This window comes from Coturnix japonica, chromosome 19, assembly GCF_054131305.1.
Source record: "Coturnix japonica strain WE chromosome 19, WE-NBRP24, whole genome shotgun sequence".
Classification (NCBI taxonomy): domain Eukaryota; kingdom Metazoa; phylum Chordata; class Aves; order Galliformes; family Phasianidae; genus Coturnix; species Coturnix japonica.
Window position 1 is genome coordinate 10,880,482 of NC_140681.1, and position 18,617 is coordinate 10,899,098.

The 18,617-nt window shown below is 48.8% G+C and overlaps 2 protein-coding genes across 7 annotated transcripts in view; one reads left to right on the forward strand and one right to left on the reverse strand.

Annotated features, from left to right (window-relative positions):
- TPX2 (TPX2 microtubule nucleation factor) lies at positions 1 to 15,669 on the reverse strand. 3 transcript variants are annotated; one of them, XM_085520442.1, is made up of 17 exons: positions 15,513 to 15,669; positions 9,625 to 9,768; positions 9,356 to 9,481; positions 9,062 to 9,176; positions 8,399 to 8,530; positions 7,572 to 7,694; positions 7,021 to 7,154; positions 6,541 to 6,695; positions 5,947 to 6,118; positions 5,682 to 5,820; positions 5,009 to 5,225; positions 4,693 to 4,791; positions 3,861 to 4,037; positions 3,587 to 3,733; positions 2,912 to 3,023; positions 2,074 to 2,261; positions 1 to 1,704 (listed from the first exon to the last, which is right to left on the reverse strand). In XM_085520442.1, the coding sequence occupies exons 2-17, from the start codon at positions 9,725 to 9,727 to the stop codon at positions 1,594 to 1,596; spliced, it is 2,250 nt and encodes a 749-aa protein (XP_085376568.1). In that variant the 5' UTR covers positions 9,728 to 9,768; positions 15,513 to 15,669; the 3' UTR covers positions 1 to 1,593. The 3 variants fall into 3 exon arrangements, with proteins under 3 accessions (XP_085376568.1, XP_015737358.2, XP_015737357.2); XM_015881872.3 differs by lacking the exon at positions 15,513 to 15,669 and adding an exon at positions 13,296 to 13,358 and having other exon boundaries at positions 2,074 to 2,240; XM_015881871.3 differs by lacking the exon at positions 15,513 to 15,669 and adding an exon at positions 13,296 to 13,358.
- The window catches only part of BCL2L1 (BCL2 like 1), a 17,200-nt gene continuing 12,548 nt past the window's right edge, over positions 13,966 to 18,617 (forward strand). The window contains exons 1-2 of one of the 4 annotated variants that reach the window (XM_015881877.2): positions 13,966 to 14,220; positions 16,036 to 16,697. In XM_015881877.2, coding sequence (XP_015737363.2) covers positions 16,146 to 16,697 — 552 coding nt within the window. In that variant the 5' untranslated portion in view covers positions 13,966 to 14,220; positions 16,036 to 16,145. Of the gene's footprint in view, positions 14,221 to 14,327; positions 15,097 to 15,750; positions 15,839 to 16,035; positions 16,698 to 18,617 lie in introns of those variants that run through there. The other 3 variants (XM_085520444.1, XM_015881876.3, XM_015881875.2) reach the window with 3 other exon arrangements.

Consider the following 18,617-nt stretch of genomic DNA (forward strand, 5'->3'; position numbering starts at 1 on the left):
TCCAGGAAGAGGTAATGTCTTTTATTAGCCCCAGTGATATAGTTGGAAAAAACTGACAAGCTGTTGGGCATACGAACCCTTTCTCAAGTCCGAAGCAGAAGCCATGTAAGGCCGTCACGGAAGCGCAGTTGCTCCATCATTCATGGATTGATGTCTGCTGCAGCTCAGCAGCCTCGTTATCCTGCTTGCCTCCACATTCTTCCACAGCTCATCAGCATTCAGGTTTCCCTCTGCCTTGCCACGAATATTTACAGCTCCAGCAGCCCACACGCTGCCTGCTTCACAGGAACTGGCACTGGAGGCTGGATGAGTTTCTTGGTGGCACATTCTAAGTCCCAGTTTCTCTGTCTGGCAGCTCAGATGGAACAGCTCCATTGCGACAGCAAGAAGATTATGGCACAAGGAGAAAAGTCTGCACACCTTTGGTCAGGTAGATCCATGCAGGTCTGGGCATTTTCAGGAAGATCTGATGAAGAGAACACTTACACGTCCCTCTTGCTCCTGGCATTCTGCAGACCACGTGGCAGCATCATTCACCCCCACAAACAAACTCTTCTCATGTCCCTCAGTCACTTTCTAACTGCACAGCACTTAACAGAACACAGACCCACATCCAAACAACAGTCTCCATGTAGGGTGAATGTTCAGCCTTCAGTTTAGCTCTCATACGACTTCCTGCCCCATCATCTCTCAATAGAAAGTAAAAGCCTGCAGTCTTACATGCCTTGAATGTCTATCGTGATGCTAAGGGATTATTCTCAGTAAACCTTAATCTGGATTTGATCATCTCTTTACAATGCTGGAATTTTTGTCCTCGAGCACCTTAGACCATGTGGTCCATATTTAGCTCTGCAGGCCGTGCTACACTGGCCAGGAGACAATGCATCTTTAGCCAACATAGCTGAGCTGGCACAAGGCAGGGAGGCAGCAAAACAGCGAGAGTCATTTGCCAGTTAACTGGTTCCCCAAATAGAATGACTTCAGCTACAAAACAGCAGGTTTAATGCTCTAACACACACAGAACTACCTTAAAGCAAGACAAGACAAATATCAGCATTCATCTAAACATCAAGACAGACAGACCTACAACGCACCGGCTTGTGGAAGTCTTGTATTATTCAACACAAACTTAACATATTGTAAAAGCATAAGAGACAGCAAACTGAAATCAATACAAAGACAAGGCAGCTCTCCCAAATGTGCACATCCCTGCTGGTTCAGAGTGTCCCTTCAGAAAATCTCTCTTGCAGGAATGAGACTCAGCCTGCTAGCAAGAGACAGCAGTCAGGTTATCATTTTTTTTATTTAGTTAAAGTACACAGTGTTCCTATACAATATAAAAACCTGGTTTAGTCCTTGGAGACTAAGATGTCTAGATGTAAAAAAAAATGAGGCCACAGAGACTGTATGGCTCTCAGTATGCTGTGCCACTGCCACCTGCCTCAAATAGAGTTAAACCACTCAATAAACGATAACGGAGCCAAGTATAGGTGTTGAGACTGAGGGGAACCACATACATACAGCTGCTCCTTCTCTGCATGTCAAGGGTGCAGAGCAGGATGTGCTCTCCTCCTCCTACCACATGGATGCATGTTAGCATCGGAATCTGTCCGAGAAGTTTGGAGATTTTGGCGTAGTCAGTGGCTGTTCACTGGGTTTCACTTCTACGCTGCGGTATCTGCGTATTGGGTTTGCCTTGTGAACCTGGAAAAAGCAACATCAGCATGAAGAAAACAGTTGCATGCATAGCAAAGCTGAAACACGCAGGCCAGGATCAGGTCTGCAGGATCACCACACTGCCTTGGTCACTGGAGTGAGTCACAAGGAGCACACAAGACACCAAGGCTGGGGCTTTCACTGGGATTATTCCACTCCACACACGTACAGCTCCAGAAGTCATCAGTTATCTCAGCCACCTTTTCTATTTTTAGTTTCAATGACCAACTGGGACATAGTGAGGGGTCAGTTTGTGACAGAGAAACTTGAAAATGCAGTCTTCAAGCATCTCAACATCGACATTAGCTCATTTAGTACGTTCACACATTCCTTTGGGCTTAGAATGAGCTCACTTACCAGTTCTTGCCTTAGCTTAGCAATTTCTTCCTTTTCACGTTCCTCTTCTTGCTGTCGGACCCGTTGTTGAAGCTTCTCTCTTCTGGCTTCTAGGTCTGCCAATCGTTTTTCAAACTCCTGTCGCTCTTTAGCTCTTTTTTCTGTTGCCAGCTCAAAGCTTTCAGGAACTACAGAACCAGAAAGGCTCTCTAAGTTTAGAAATAGAGGGAATAACATTGGTGCAAAGGCAGTCCAGGTAAAGCAGAGCAGTACTAATATCAAAAAGAAGCCTCCCTCTGTGGAGTGCTTCATATTGTGAGTAGTTAGTAGATACCACTGGGGTTCCAGGGAAAAGCTTACGGTTAAACATGAGTAGTACTAATGCAGACGTTAGCCATGCCACAGGTGTTCTCATAGGAGGGAGCAAACACAACTGTTAGTACAAACAAGTTTCTGACTCCTTTACCCTATGAAGTTTCTAGCTCCACATAAACTAAACTGTAGATGCATTTATCTCATTACAAATGGGAAGAAAAGACTGACAGCTGCTGCAGAAATGCCATCTGTCTCTACAGGGAGCTCCTTGCGTACTATTTACCCTTATCCCCAGCTAGCACACACATCAATCATCCGCCAATTGTAGCATAGCTGTTAGATACAGCTGCCGTGTTAGTGTGGGCCAGGGGGGCAGCGAGGAGGAAACTCCCCCACTCCCTAGGGAGGCAAGCTGTTAGGGAATTAGTTAAGTGCACAGCACTATTGGCTGCACTGATGAAGAATGAGGCATCAGCTAGCTTAAGCATCATTTAATTGCATCAGTTCTGAGTTACCAACCGAGCCTATGTAGCAAGTACTCTACCTGATAACATCTTATTTTCCTTTTTAGGTACAAAAGGCTCCTGGTACATCACTACATTGGGACGAGCTTTAAAGCATGCTGCCTCCTTCTGCTTTTTCAAGTCTTCTTCAAGCTGCGTGAGAAGAGAGCCCATCAAGTGCCAGGAATAACAAAAACACCATCTTTCCCCCACACAGAATCCAGCACTGCAGACACTGGAAAACTCAGGTTGACTTCAGATTGGATCACTTGCACAGAAAACATTATTAAAGCCAAGAAGATGCATCACTTGTTGCCTGCCAGTTACTTTTGGAATTAAAAAAAAAAAAAACTTGAACAGTTTCAGATCACAGACCAGGATAATCTTCGAGTTTCCACTGCAAACTTGACATGAGAAAAGCAATATATTATTCACATGTCAATAAATCCTTCAGCACAGAGATGGTCAAAGGGATTCAGCATCACATAGTTGCTGCTTAGCAAATACCCCACAGCTGTTCATGCAGTCATGGTAAGTCCTATCAGCCACTGTAACGGGTGAAAGAAACCCAAATCACCAGTCCCTTCCTCATAGCACAGGTCTCATGCCAAGTACAGAACAACCCATTAAACTTAGATCCTGATCTCAGATGCTGAGGTTGAGCTCAACTCCAACTACTTTAAGTCTGCTCGTATCTGTTATCTTTGTTATCCTACCTGCTGCTTCCAGCTCTGTTGCTTGGCAGCTCCTCGTTCATCAATCTGTAGATTGAATGGCTCAGGCTGAGTTGGATTTTTGACCTTCTTTTCTGGCAGCTTCACGTGGTCAAAATAAGGTAGAGGTAGCGCCTTGAATTTTGGCACCTGAAAGAAATAGCTTGAAATGTTCCTTGCCCTTTCTGCAAATGCCAGACAGCCAAAAGCAAGAAGCAAGTCCTGCAACAACCTTTTTACTCATGAGGTGGAATACAAGAAAATTTTTAGCTCTTACCTCTTCCTTCTGCAATTCTTCTATTTTTTTCTCTTTTTGCAGTAGCCGCTCTCTGTCACGGGAATCAAAAGAGAAGGGGCAAACTTCCACATGCCTCTGTTCTGGCATTTTAGGTTTGAAAGGCACTCCGTAATGTGGCATAGGATGAGCTTTGATCACAGGGGCAGCCTCCTTTTCCTAAAGGGATAGTAGTATTAGCATCTGACACACAGCACTTTGCAGAAAGACTACAACTCAGGCCCCAAAGTCCCTGTTGTAAGGCTCAGAATAACATCAAGAAAACACTTCTGATACTACAGGAAAACAATAAACCAAGTAGCACCAATTTACAAGCATCGTGAACCACAGACTTGGCTAGACAATATTTGATGCCTCATTTGGCTCTTAATCTTACTCCAGGCACGTAATTTGAACCATCTCCTTCAGTAATTGGAGCTAGACAGTGACTAAGCTGCAAGGGAAGTTCAAGTGCAATATCTGTCCTTCTCAATCAAGTACAGAAGGCCAATATCCTTTACGCTCTAGAAGTGTAAGCAGTTTCCTTCCCTCATTTGTAGAGGCAACTCAAACAGCCTAAACGGTGCCCTCATGTTTTAAAAATTATTCTGTTCTTCTGTAAGACAATCCGCTCCCTGTAAAATGAGCAGCAGTAACTAAATCTTTAGCAAAGAATGGCACTAAAAAAGGTGCCCACTGTGGGACTGTCTAGCAGGAAGGAAAGGGCTAGCCAAACCAGAACATCACACCAATGAGCAAATGCATGACAGGATGGCTGAGGCAGTCACCACAGTAGTGGGAGAGAAAGGCTTGACAACAGCACATCTACAATTACCTTCTCTTCATTTTTGCTAGTTGTTCGGGTTCTGCATTTCAAGGCAAAGACAGGAGACTTGGGAACGGTAACAGGAAGCACTTTCTTCTCTGGAACACCCTGTTCAAGAAAGACAGTAAGGAGTCAACTCCAATCAACAAAAAAAATGCCACAGATCTGGCATCTTGCACATACCACACTATGCATTCATTGCTGTTCTTACTTAATGACAGACATCACTTACTGAAGACAACCAAATACACAAAGAAACACAGCTATGGACACTTGAAAGCTAGTTGCCACCTCAGTCCTAATTCTTGGGTATTGCTAAACTTACCACAACATCCTCCAGGATTTTAGTTGGACAAGGCCTGGAATGGAATGTGAAGTGCTCTTCTTCCTGCTGTTTTTTATTTTCACGGTCCTGAATCCTCTTCTCTATTTCCAACTCAAAGCCAATTGGCTGTGTGAGTTCCTTCACAGGGGGTTTCTTGGGCAGGATTGGCCCACCCTCCAAAATCTTGTGATTGAGCTCTCGTGCCTTGAATTTGTGCCTACACAGGAATGACAGATAGTCACCTACACATCGTTTGAGGCAATACACAACTTCTAGCAAATGGCTTTTCGTGGCATAAGTCAGTAATATTTGGGTATGTCAGCAGTTGTGCCACACATATTGCTTTGTGTGCAGCTTTAGTTAGCAACTCCTTTGCATTTTGAAAAAGCAAGACTTCAAGGACCATCTCATGGATTGCATTCTTAGAAATCCAAAATTTAATTTACAGGAGAGCTGTCAGCTGCATGCAGATCATACTGGTTTTGCTTTATTAATCATAAGCTGCATTCAACAATCATCTCTTTTTGAAGACTATCTCCTTCAAAATAAGTTGGCTGCTTTTACATCCACTCATTCTTTTACAGAAATACACATAAAAAGGGGTCCCAAGACATAGTACTTTGTTCCAGAGACAAGCAATTCTCTCTGAGGATCAGAACCAGCCTTTACTTACTGCTGAATTTTCTCAATTTCCTCTGCTTCTAACTCTGCTGCACTCTTGCAGGCAACAGGTCTGTAGCGGTGCTTCGTTTGAAGCACTGGTGTTTTAGGGTTGGTAAGTCGAGCTTTCACTGGCTTTGCTGGAGCTGGGCCTAAAACACAAGTAACAGAGCTGAGCATTTAATGGCAAGGCCTGCAACAGAGAGACTGCTTGCCCAGCAGAGTAAGCAGAGCATCTCTGTGCAGCTTCCTGGCTGTACACGTATAGGTTTGCCTACCTTCTTCAGATTTCCTGCTTCTCAAATGGTAACGAGAGGGTGTGCGTTTCTGGAACGCTTCAACCTGCTCAGCAAGGGACACATACTCTGATGAGGTATCTTCGAGTTTCCTTTTGCTTCCCGTGGACAGATTGAAGGGTTTGGGGACAGTGGGTCCCTTTGGCATTCGCACCTGGAGACAAAAAAAAGACTGCAGTCATTAATGGTCATTTAACAGAAAGATATTGTGAATCAGAGAGCGAAGGAAGCTTCCATTCCTTCCCCTTATTTAAAAAGAGGACAACATGATATTACACAGATCTCTGAGCATGCATGCTAGTCACATCAAGAAACTGTACAAGGTAGAAGACTGAAGCATAACATAAGCAGCTCACAGATCTAACATGAAAGGGTCCAGCTTTTCAAAAGCGTTCTTCAGCATCTTGCTCAGTGCAAGGCATGCAGTAAGCTAACAGTTACCTATGCACAACTCTCACCTCTCAAGAATTTACCAGCTGAGAGACACCAGCAATACGTGTGTTGCAAAAGCACAACAAAGAAAAAAGTGGGGTGCAGAACTAGTCAGCTGAGTGCTGACAATACTCAGGTTCTTACTGGAGACGGAGGATGCTTTCTCAGTACTGCTGCAAAATCCACTTCCTTGTACTCCTCAGGCTGACTTTCCGTGTGTTGTTTAATTCTATTCTCTGTGCAGAAATGGAAGTCAACTGGCTTCGTTACTTGACAAATAGTTCTCTTCACAGGTTGGCCTAAGGAAGAAGAGCATGTAAGGACAGGAAACCTTTTGGGGTGCAATCAGAGGAAGAATTTTTGGGGGGAAGGGTTAAAAAAGAAAATATTTCTAATAGCTTGTGCAGTTTTTAAAGAACTCATCCAGAACCCTTCAAACATCACAAAATAAAACCTTGTTTCCAGGAAGCGTAGGGGGCAAATCTACACTAAAAGCCACCTAAACCATAACGTGTAGCGCAAAGTCTGGAATGTTTGCTTTCCAAAATATACTTGTACAGCTTCGTGCAGCACTCTCATAACGAGCCCAGAACAGGCTCAGCTTGCAATTTAGCTGGAGCTCACCTGCTCCAGCAATAGCTGCCTTCAGGGACTCCTCATTCTTCTTTCGTAGCTCCATGACCTCCCGCTGCAGCTGCTGCATCTTTTCCAGCTCCTGCTCCTCTGTACTCTTCAGCTTGCTAGCAGTATTGGTCCTCCTGCAGAAGCACATCAAAGACTGAGATACGCCTTCACTGGTTATCAGCACATGAGCAGACAGGAACGTGCTCATCTCTGAAATCACTGCAGAAGCACCATTCTTTCTAGAAGTGCATTATTTAGAAAATACCTGTTGGGATTTTGTTTCCTCTGGGAAGCTGGCAGCTGCCATCCCATTTGCAGCATGCACGTTTAACAACAACTTTCCTTTCCCTCAAAACCAAAGGGAAAATTTTCCTTTGCACAGGGAAAGTCAGTGAAGTACATTTCATTGTAATATTGTTGCCTTGATCTCCCGTTTACCAAGTGCAATACCATTACATGCTAAATTGAAGTTAAAAACACTACAGCAAGGACTGTCACCTAAATCAAGCTTGTCTTTGCTGATGACAGTTCAGCCACAGAAAATGACATACTTTAGCATTGTTGGCGTGGAGGGCACAGTCAGTTTATTTTTCCCTCTTGCTGGGGACACGTCGGGATGATGCAAAGGCTCTTTCTTCGGGGATGCATCTGTCAGCTTCTCCTTGCTGCCAGAACTAAAGTAACAGGTTGTTAGGGCAAATCCCTGACTGCTGTGCTCTAAATAACAGATCACCTGCAGCTCTCACCACATAACATCCCAACACCTGGTGAGTTAAGGTATGCCAGATGGGCCTTACCTCACTATGGGCCCAGTTAGAGATCGTCTAGTTTTCCCTGGTACACTATGGCTGTAGAAGGGAAGATTATTTACTGAGTTTTGGAATTTAAGCTTTTCCTTCTGAGGAGGTAAACATACTGTAGTTCATCTAGCTATGACTGTTTGCAAAATTGGCTTTGAAAAAAAAAGCTGCCTGGCCCTAAGCTTATCAATAAGTACCATTTCAGCAGCTAAGCAAACCTGAGGAATATTTTAGCTGTGACTCCTCCAACACTTATGACTGCTTGGTGACCTCCAGTCAGACAAGTTAAGCCAAATTTCAGTTAGCTAACAGATAATGTCTATGTAATAAAAAGCTTCAGAAATCCAAGCTTATTTCATTCACACCTCCACTTAAAACAGAGCACTGCATTCATGTCTTACAGACATTTCATCTACAAAACCACTATCTGAAAATCATGTTTTGATCTCCTGTCCTTAACCTCCAGAACAGCTCTCTGTGAGAACCTAAGAACCCTTGCAGCCAAGTGGAAATGCTTTTGAAGGGAAATAGTTTCAATCCACTTCTCAACCCCAAACAGAAGAAATTTGATGACGTACAGTCTTATTTTTTTCATGGGTGGAGCCTCTTCCTTGTTAGCCAATGTAGTATCACTCTTCTCCACTTTGACTCGAGCTGGCTGCTTGCGTTGCTGTGTTTTTCTTTGCTTTGTAGCTGGTCTTCTACCCGCTCTACAGTGGAACAGAAAGCACAGGTTAGCTTTCCCACAGTGTCCAAGAAGACACGTGATCAGTACAACACCATGTCAGTGCACTACCAATATGCTGTGTGCTTAATATAACAAGCCAAATGCAGCACAAATGACTTAAGTTTTACAACCCATAAATGTAATATTCCTTGGAGTATGCAAGTATACAGAACCCCTTGATTCATACCAACAAGTTCTGCCCAGCTCAGGCAGATATAAACAAAGAAACTTTATAAGTCACCTCAGTTTCAGATATCCTCACATTCCAGAAGCTCCCAGTGCCATAGAGTCTCATTTGACAAGTATGTGAGACACTGCATTACATTTCCACCCCAAGAGATTACTCCTCCAGCTTAGCAAGCAGATCAGCTATCCCAAAACACAATCTTTGAGCTGGAGAGCATTAGTCCCTCAGGACAACCCTGAAACAGCTAGAACTGCAAACACTGAGAGTAAGGACCCGCTTAATCACACTGCTATCAATCTTCACACAAACTAAATACTAGTATTTCACCTTTGAGGGGCCTCAGCAGGAGCAGTAGCCCTCCATGTTGTCAGGGGTCCAGCAGTACTCTGAGGAACCACATCAGTCTCTGCTACTTCTGCTTCATCCTTTTCACAGCTTTCACCTGAGAACAGAGACAAAGGTGAGCTTATATATCTATATATACATACACATATATAGCTATATGCACACACACACAGTGGAGTGAAGATGGTCCCAAAATAGCCGGACTGAGGTTTTTTCATTCCCCTAGTGAAAAACAAGGGAAATTTATCCCCCCCTCCCCATCCTGTGCCAACTTACTCTTTGTTATTCCTTGTGATGTGGCAGAAGGAAGAATGAGAGCAGGTTTTGAAAATGCAGGACTGCTCTGCAAGACATTTGCCAGATTTTCTACAGGAGAGATGTTCTCCTGGTTGGCTTGATGGTCTGTGAAAAAAAGGAAAGACTTTCACTATACACATTAAACTTGAAGTTCATAGCAGTACCTCTGAATAGCATTATGATGTTAACATTACACAGCAAGCCCTCATCCAAATTGAAAACAGATCAAGGAGTTGGAAACAACTTACCAAACCAGGAGTCTGCATTGTGTACATCATCATCATTTAAAGTTGCGAAGTTGATGTAGGGGTTTGGGACATCGAAGGAGTAGCGAGATCCTGAGCGAGACATCTTCACGCCGTCGGGAGTCCTGCACCTGCACTTCTACAACCCTTCAGACAACAAGAATCAGTCACTTGTTACACCAGACCCCAGCACATTGTTTTACAGACAGATACTAGAGAATGTCCTTGGTACATTTTCCCATCTTGTAATTCACGGCCTTAGGACAGGAGGGCTCATAAGCAGCACAGGTTCAAAAATATCAAAAAGATCAAGCTGCAAAAGCTTTCTTTGTACCTGTCAGGGCTAGAAATGAATTTCCACAAGGAAGTAAAGCACAAAGGTTTTTCAGACAGTGACCAATTTGGTCTTTCCTCCACCAGCACACATGGCAAAGAGGACTTCTTACTGTTACCAGATACTGATAAATGTCAGAAGAGCCTGACAACGAGGTGGATTCCAGAACACAGCAAAGCTCTGCCTTTCTCCCTCTGAAACGCTACAAGCAAGAACTAATAACACAAAGAGGCTCCAATGCTAAGAATATTGATTTCCAAAACAGAAGAGAGTTCTGCTAAGTACTGCCATGGAGCAATAGGCAGGAAGAAGTCAGAACTGGGTTGCTGGCAAGTCCTGCAAAACTCTGTTGAAAGGCTGGCCAGGCTATAAACAAACCAAGTAGTAGGAGAGTGTCAAGATCAGTCTCTGCAGTTAATTAGGAGAGCAATGACAGCATGAGGAGTCCTTATGTCAACAAGTGTTATTAAACGCAAGGGAACAGAAATAAAGACAGCAACCAAGTCATAAATCTGCAAATTGGAACAACACCACCTCTCTGCAAAGGCCTTTTTTAAAATGATTTTAGAACGTCTCACTGAGCCACAAGGAAAAGCCCTGGAGGATATGTTATAAAACACTCCCAAAGGAAATTCCCTGCACGTTGCTTTTGGAACCCAACCAACTCTTAAGCAAAATATTCACGTTCCACAAATTCTAAGCCCTCTGCCATTGGTCCAAGCAGAGCCTGCATAGCTCCCCCTAGGCAACAAGCTGCAGAAACAGGAGTTGAAGAGTAAATTAAAGCAGCATCTGGGAGGTATCGTTGCTTCCTCTAACCCACAGCCATACACCAAGGAGCTGCACCAAGAAGCCTGCAGTGCCCCAGCACAGCTATTGTAAGGGGAAGAAGCAACACCTCCACAACTGAAGATGTCAAGGTAAGATCCAAAGAAGGTAAATGGAAGAATCAGAGCCAAAACCAACTGTAATCGAGCTCAAGACACGGCTGGAATCGAATGCTTTCCTACCACCCTTAATCAAGATAGGGTTTCTGTCAACACTACCCACTTTTTTAAAAATCAAATGCGTCATCTGCATTCTCCCCTCACCCTCTGGTCATTCTACCAAGCTGGAGCTGCAGGGATCGTGTTTCACAGCTACTTGTTTCCACTGCTCACTGCTGCTGGGCTGCAACACCTCCCACAAGCCAAATTTCTACCGGTTTTTTTTTGCTGCATGAAGCCCATATTCTTCCACAGCTCAAGCAATACGGGATTGCCTCAGCACTGAGCCCTTTTCCCTCCCCACCCCAGTATGCACTGAATCATCAGCCATGAAAACAAGAGTGCACCAATACTATAGTTTCATACTCCAAGCCTCTCGCACAGTAAAGTGATTCTGAATGAACCCCATAGAGCCTGTGCTTGAGTCAGGTGAACTCACAGCATCCTCCTCATAACTCCCTACACACCCCCCAGGTCTGAGGCTGAGGAATTGCCATTACAGTGTGGCTCACAGCACAGTCTATGCCCAGTTTCTACCACCCTAACTCAATAACAGCAGGACAGAGAGAGGCTCCAGTCCCCTTGTTTTAAAGAACAGCCCAAATTCACTTGGTAAAAGCAACTGTATAACTAAAAATCTTAGTTCTCTTCCTAGTTACACTGTCCTGACTGACGTGAATAAGCTCCATATAGACATGACCCCATCCAGCTTCTGTGCAGAGCAGTAAAGCCATCTCTGAGATGAGGACCACAGGCTTCTATACACACATCAGGTTTCTTTGGTGTAACTACACTTCGGCACGTTCCAAAAGAGTGCCTCGGCCTGGTTTGGATTAGTTGGCTTTGATAAAGGATTAAGTTAAATTGGAACAAGCATTCCTGTCCCAGAATAAGACTGATCCAACAACAAGCGCAATGGGTGTTTTAGAATAACTTCACACCTCGCTCTAATCCAAATTAGCTTTAAAACGCTGCTGTGATTCCATCACAGATGTGCTCCATGTCTTTATCTCATTGCAGTTGTGAAGTTCTTGCCAGAAACGTTTTTGGATGAGGCCAGAGGGGAGCAACTCGGGTGACATGACACCTGCACAGCACTGGTTTAGCTGCAATACAGCACCAAGCAAGTGCTAAGGGGATCCTTCAGCTACACAGTTGTGATCTAGCAAGAGCCCCCCCCCCCCCATTTGGAGGGGTTCAGCATTGGGAGAAGGAGGGTGCAGGAGAAAACCTGTTCTTTCCTGCTGTCTTGTCCTCTGGTCTTGTCTTCATAAGCTCCAGATGTTTCTTCCTCTAAGATCCTACTAAGTTTGGAAAGACAAAAAGAACCCAATACAGTAGCAATGTGTGAAAAGGATATCCTGAATTCCACCAGGAGCCAAAGAAATTCAATGTATTCAAAGGGGAATAAAGCCCCCTCAGGGCTGAGACCAGCACACAGCAATTTGCTGCAGTGATTCCGGTGCCTTTTGCCATCCAACTCAATGCTGACTGCTCTTTAATCACAGAACACTGAGCTAAAAGGGACTTAATTCAGCCTGGCAACTTCTTCAGTCTCCTAAAGGACAAAGCTCCCCATGCTGTTGTATAGGATTGATAACCCAAAGATCCCAGGTGCTTTTCACTGGTTAATATACAAAGGGGATGGAGGGGAACATGCTTTTGTACAGCACAGAACCAGCAGTGAATTCATCACCCTATAACCACAGCACAGAGCAATGTTACCACCCCATCATATAACACTGGGATTGAAGCAGTGAAACCACACACATCACCCAGAGGGGAACGAGGTGCCAGCAGCCTTTGCCCTAAAGCTCCCCTTAATCTGTCCCCTGTCCAAGGGCTCAAAATAGAGCCCGGCCACCTCACACTCCGTAAATGAGATCCCACGGGTTCTAAGTGATACAGAGACAGGCACGGGCCTAAGAATAGCAGCCCAAGGAACCGGCTGGGTTATTTATAGGCAGGTAACCTCTGCTTATTATTAGATAAACTGACGTTCAAGCAACACAAAGAGCAGTATAACCATAGCCAATGTGACAGCAATGGCCTCACCAAGGGGCACCAATGGCCTCATCCTGACCCTTTTACTTCAATACCGAAGCATCAAATCCCTTTTCTCCCCCATTTCAGACCCTGCTTTCTCCCCTTCCCCCCTCAGAGCCGTTCACAGCGTCAGGCTGCGGCCTACCCCCAACAAGCGGACAAAGGGGCCCAAAGCAGAACAGCAGCCCGTGCTGCCGGTACCGAGGCACACTCATGAAGCGGGGACAACACCAGGAAGGGCTGTGGGCGGCTGTGGGCAGCCCCGGTTGCCGTTGATTCCCGGTGTCCCCCCCCCGTTCCTCACTCACCTCAGCGCCGCAGCCGCCGAGCGCGGGGCTTCTGCCCGCCGCCGTTAGAGGATTTCAAACGGGACTCGTCTTGTCCGAATGGACCAATCAACGCTCAGCTCACGCCCTCGTTGCGTGTTGATTGGACGGGCTGTCCAGACGTTAAAGAACCCGGATGAGCGCTCCCGCCCCTCCCGCGGGGGATGATGGGAAATGTAGGATTCGAACGGAAGGAACCGAAGCCTCAGCACCAGAAACAAACTGCTACTCCCATCATGCACAGGGAGAGAAAGGCTTCGACCAATCAGGGGAGGCGGGGCTCTGAAACAGCCAATCAGCTGCAGGGAGGCGGGTCTACCAGGCAGGGCCGGTTCCGCCCGTGTCTGCCCTCTGCCGAGTCTGCTCCATGTTACCAACAGGTCAAGTCACCCGATTGCAGGAACCATGAAGGATCCCCCCGCCCAGCCCCCTCACCAACCCCACACCGCCCTCTATGGCCATGGATTCAAGCAGCCGCCTCATCCAGCCCTATGGCCACACCGGCCTTTCCCCGGCTGCAGCTCAGCTCCGAGTCACAGCCCCGAGCGCTGCTGGAACACAACGCACCTGCGGGCGGGGCAGCCGCCAGGGGGCGCTCTAGTCCAACCGGCCTCCTTGTCGCTGCGCATGCGCACTGCCACGGCCGCACAACGCGCTCAGGCGCATGCGCACCGCACCTCAGACCGGCGGCGCCGCACGCATGCGCGCTGCCCCCTCCCTCCCTCCCTCCCGCCCCCCCCGGCTCGGCCCAGCAGCGCAATGTCCGCTCGGTGCTGATGCGGCGGGACACCGGGCACTGCTGACAGGCCCGACGGCCGGCTGGGCTCCCGGCCGAGCCCTGCGTCGTCACCGGTTGGGCCCATAGAGCGGGGTCGGTCACAGCCCGGACCATCCACCGACCGCTGAGGTGAGGGGCGGAGCGGGGCAGGCCGTGAGTGACGGGCGGTTCCACCAATCAAAGCAGGCCGTTCTCTAGCTCCGCCCTCTCGGAGCTGTGGCGGCCGGTGATTGGCTGATGGCGAGGGGCGGGACGTGTGCCCTATGGCGGCCCTCGTGTGCGGGCCCCGTGAGTGGGGACGGCGGCCGAGAGGGGCCATGGGAGCGGGCACGGCCTACAGCAGCACCGGTACGAGGGGACCGGAGTGACGGCACTAAGGAAGCCGGGCTGTACGGCGAGACCCTGACATAGCACGGGGGGGAGCTCTTTGTTCACCGCCCTGTGGGTGCAGCACCCCGGGCTCTGCATCCTGCTGCCCCCAGCTCAGTGCTCCATGCATTGCATTGCATTGTATTGTATTGCATTGTAATGCATTGTACTGCATTGTATTGCATTGCATTGCCCTGCAGCCCTTACCTGTGCCCCAGTCCTGCCCCACACTCTGACTCACCGCCAGGCTTTGGCACGAAAACCTTACAAAGAAACGCCAATTACTCAGAGCTCAACGCCGCCAGCAGAGGAGCGGCCCCTGCTTCCTTCATACATCATAACGCTTCGTTATCTGCCTTTTGGAGAAGGAAAAGGCTCCACAACAGTGGGACCTCCCAGGGGCTGGCAGGGCTGGGGGCATCAGGAGGGCACGGAGCTTTGGCACTGAATAGGAGGGAGGGTAGGAGGGGTGGAGTGGGATGAGAGCACAGTGGGAGGGCTGGGGAGTTGCCTCCTCTCAGCGTCAAATTACTTTAATCCAACACCCTCAGCCAGAAGGAACGAGCTGCTATTTCCCAGCCCGAGCTGCTGTTTCCCAGGCTTTTCTCTGCCCTTTTTCTCAGGGTTGGGGTGTGGGTGAGTATAGAACAGTGACTCTGTGCTTTGTGCAGCCCTGCCTGCCCGCTGCTATGGGGCTTCGGGAGGAGCAGCCCCTCCGTGCTTTCCTTGCAGCCCCCAGGGTGGGGGGAATGCATTGCATGAAGGCTGCTGGGGTGCATGCAGGGACTGTAATACCTCATGGGGAGGAGGGGCTGTGCAGAGGAAACAGCATTCAAACGACTGCAGGGACCTCAGTTTAAATAACATTACAAACAAACACCCTTTATTTCATCTGTGGTTTCATCTGCGTGTAGTTGCTGGAAGTCTTTAGAAGACTTCTCCTGGGGTTGTTCCTGTTCCTACCTTATTTCCAGGCCTGCTCCTCATACCGTGATACTGCACTGAGCCCTGCCATTCCCTTCTCCTCCAAAGGAGATCCCCGCACCTCTTACCTGCTGCTTTTAAAGGACACTTGGAGCCTTTCTCCCTCCCGTTCCCCCACTCTGGGGGCCGTTCCGAGGGACACGGGGCCGGGCCGAGCCACCGGGGATGGGAACGGGAAGCGGAGCCCGTAACCCAGCTCGGACACCGTCGGTCCCGTTGGGCAATGCCGGCGGGGGGCGCGGCCGGGCCCTTTAACGGGAGGGGCCGGGCGGGGGCGGTGCTGCCTCCGCCTCCGTGTCTCTCCGGGACTGACGGAGCGGAGCGGGGCCGGGCCGCCCGCAGCACCCGCAGCTCTCAGCCTCCGCCCGGCGAGCCCCGGCTCTGCCTGAGCCCGGTGAGCCCCGGGGCTGCGGGAGGGCTGAGGGTGACCCCGAGGGGGGGATCCCCGTTCCGTGTGCGGCGGCGTCGGTTCCGAGCGAAGCTGGGTGATGAGCTCAGTGTAACGTTAAGCTATTGATGTGCACGGCGCAGCAAGCTGTCGTGTTAACCGTTTCCTTGCCTCTCTTTTCCTCTCTGTGTGTCTGTGCAAAGGTCGGATGTGTTCGCCGGTGGTGAGGGAGCGTGGAGCCGGGAGCTGCTAAGTGTGCTTATCTGCTCGTGCACTGGACCATGGACTCATTGAGGGCGTTCCAGGTGTGAAAATGTCCAGCAGTAACCGGGACTTAGTGATTGACTTTGTTTCCTACAAGCTCTCGCAGAAGGGGCACTGCTGGAGCGAGCTGGAGGAAGAGGATGAGAACAGGACTGACACTGCGGCAGAGGCAGAGATGGACAGCGTCCTCAACGGGAGCCCATCGTGGCACCCGCCTGCCGGCCACGTAGTGAATGGAGCCACCGTGCACCGGAGCAGCATGGAAGTTCATGAAATCGTCGGAGCATCTGACGTGAGGCAGGCGCTGAGAGAAGCAGGGGATGAGTTTGAGCTGAGGTACAGGAGGGCTTTCAGCGACCTCACCTCCCAGCTCCACATCACCCCTGGCACGGCGTACCAGAGCTTCGAGCAGGTAGTCAATGAACTCTTCCACGATGGTGTGAACTGGGGGCGCATTGTGGCTTTCTTCTCCTTCGGAGGGGCTCTGTGCGTGGAGAGCGTGGACAAGGAGATGCGGGTACTGGTGGGACGCATTGTGTCTTGGATGACCACGTACTTGACCGACCATCTAGATCCCTGGATCCAGGAGAATGGCGGCTGGGTAAGAACTGCTCTCCCATAGGGATGGCTCCCTGCATCCTAGCTCAAGGCCAGATCAAGCTGCCTGCAGTGATTGTGCTTGTGCTCAATCTAGACCTTGCAGGGCAAGAATTTGGTATGTGGCCCTTCCCTCTGCGTTCTTAATGCTCTGCTGCAAGAGGGTCAGTCCACTGTGTTGAAACAAAGAGTTAACGTTCTGATCTGTCCTCCTGCATCCCTTTTTCTCCTCCTTCTCCCTGGCTGTTACATAAGAGACCCATTTTCCAAGAGCCTGTGGAAATGTAATGTCAACCAAGCTTGTTCTTCAAATGGGAGCCCTTGCTCTCGGGCATGTTCCTCATGTCATTTAACAGCAGGGAGTGGAGCTTCCTCCTCTCTGTGCTCAGCAGTGTTCCAGCCCGGCCCTGTGATCTGGTGGGGTAACAGCTACTTCTTCATTCTGGAGATGGGACGATGTCTGCCGCTGCCATCGCAGTGCATTGAATCCTGCAGCCTCTCTCTGTGGGTGGGCTGCTGGGAGCAGCCCCTCGCAGCACGGTGCGGAGCAGCTCCGTGCCAGGGAGCTGCTGTGTCTTCAGCTGCTCCTTGCTTGGCTTGGAGCTGTATTCCCAGCCGCCCTGAGCAGCACACTGAGTGCTTTCAGTGGTTAGGTATTAACATGAATAAGCATTTCTTCAGGAAGCATTCTTGAAATGCTTGGTCTGTCTGTGCAGGACGGCATGGGACTGCCAGCGGGAGGTATATAGCCTGCAGATGTTTGAGTTTTCTCTTTGCTTCTACTTCTGCATCTTAATGATTCCCTGCTGATGTAACCTTTACCGGTGCCCACTGGAAGGAGTTCATGCTATCAATCCTTTAGCATCTAAACAGTGGGGTACTGCCTCCTTTGCATGCACGCTGTGGCCTTTTAGCCTTATTCATCCCAAGCTCCCAGCAGCCCACCACAGGGCCGCAGGGCAGGATCCTGAAGGCCAGCCCTACACCTTCCTGGCAGCTGGGACACATGGGACCCCTCAGGGCCCCTCATGCTGGGCTGGCAGCACCAGGACCATGGGGAGTAGGTGCACCCAGGGAGGGAGCGGTGCACCCAGCGTGCAGGAATTCCTGGAATGTGGCCGCCCTGGGGCACTGCCTGGGTGGGGCTGCTCTGAAGCTTGGTTTCGATTAATAACCTGGGATCTGCTGGCTATTTGGGCTGGCTTTGTCTAGCCCATTAGCTCTCTCATCTCGCAGATAACACTGGTCAAATGCTGAGTTCCTTCCCCCCCCCCCCCTCCTTCCTTTCCTTTCTGCCTTTGGCTTTTAAAGCCACAGATTAGTCTTGGAATTGAGTGATCAAATTGAGGTTTCCAAGCTAGTGTGGCTGTTGCTGTTAGTGACGGATTGGGTTGTATCCTGGAGACCTAGGCGATAATGCAATCTGATTTTTTGTAAATGAACTCTCTGGGGGATTTAGATTAAATCACTGGTGGAAAATCACTGGTCTCTGCTTGTAGGGAATGAAATACCTCCTCCCTCTCTTCCCCACCCCCAATCAACTATCGCAGTTAAGACTCTTCAATTTTTTTGTGTGTCTGTCTCTAAATTCATTGTTTGTAGCAAATATTTGTTCAAATAGATTGCAGAAGGGCCAGGACTGCCCTATCTGACCCACCCACCCGCTCTGCCTTTGAAGATCTCTGTTAGCCTGCTCCTCTCCCAGGGGAGCAGCCTTGCTCTCTCCTCCCAACCTTGACTGGGGTTCCTGACCTTGCTGCTGTGTGTGAAACAGAGCTGGGTGCTGCGTGGGGGCCACAGCGAGGGGATCCAACCCAGCAGCCTTCAAAAAGCAGGCTTATAAGCTCCCCTCATGTACTGGAAAGCCACAGTGAGATCTCCCCGGAGCCTTCTCCAGGCTGAGCACCCCCAGCTCCCTCAGCCT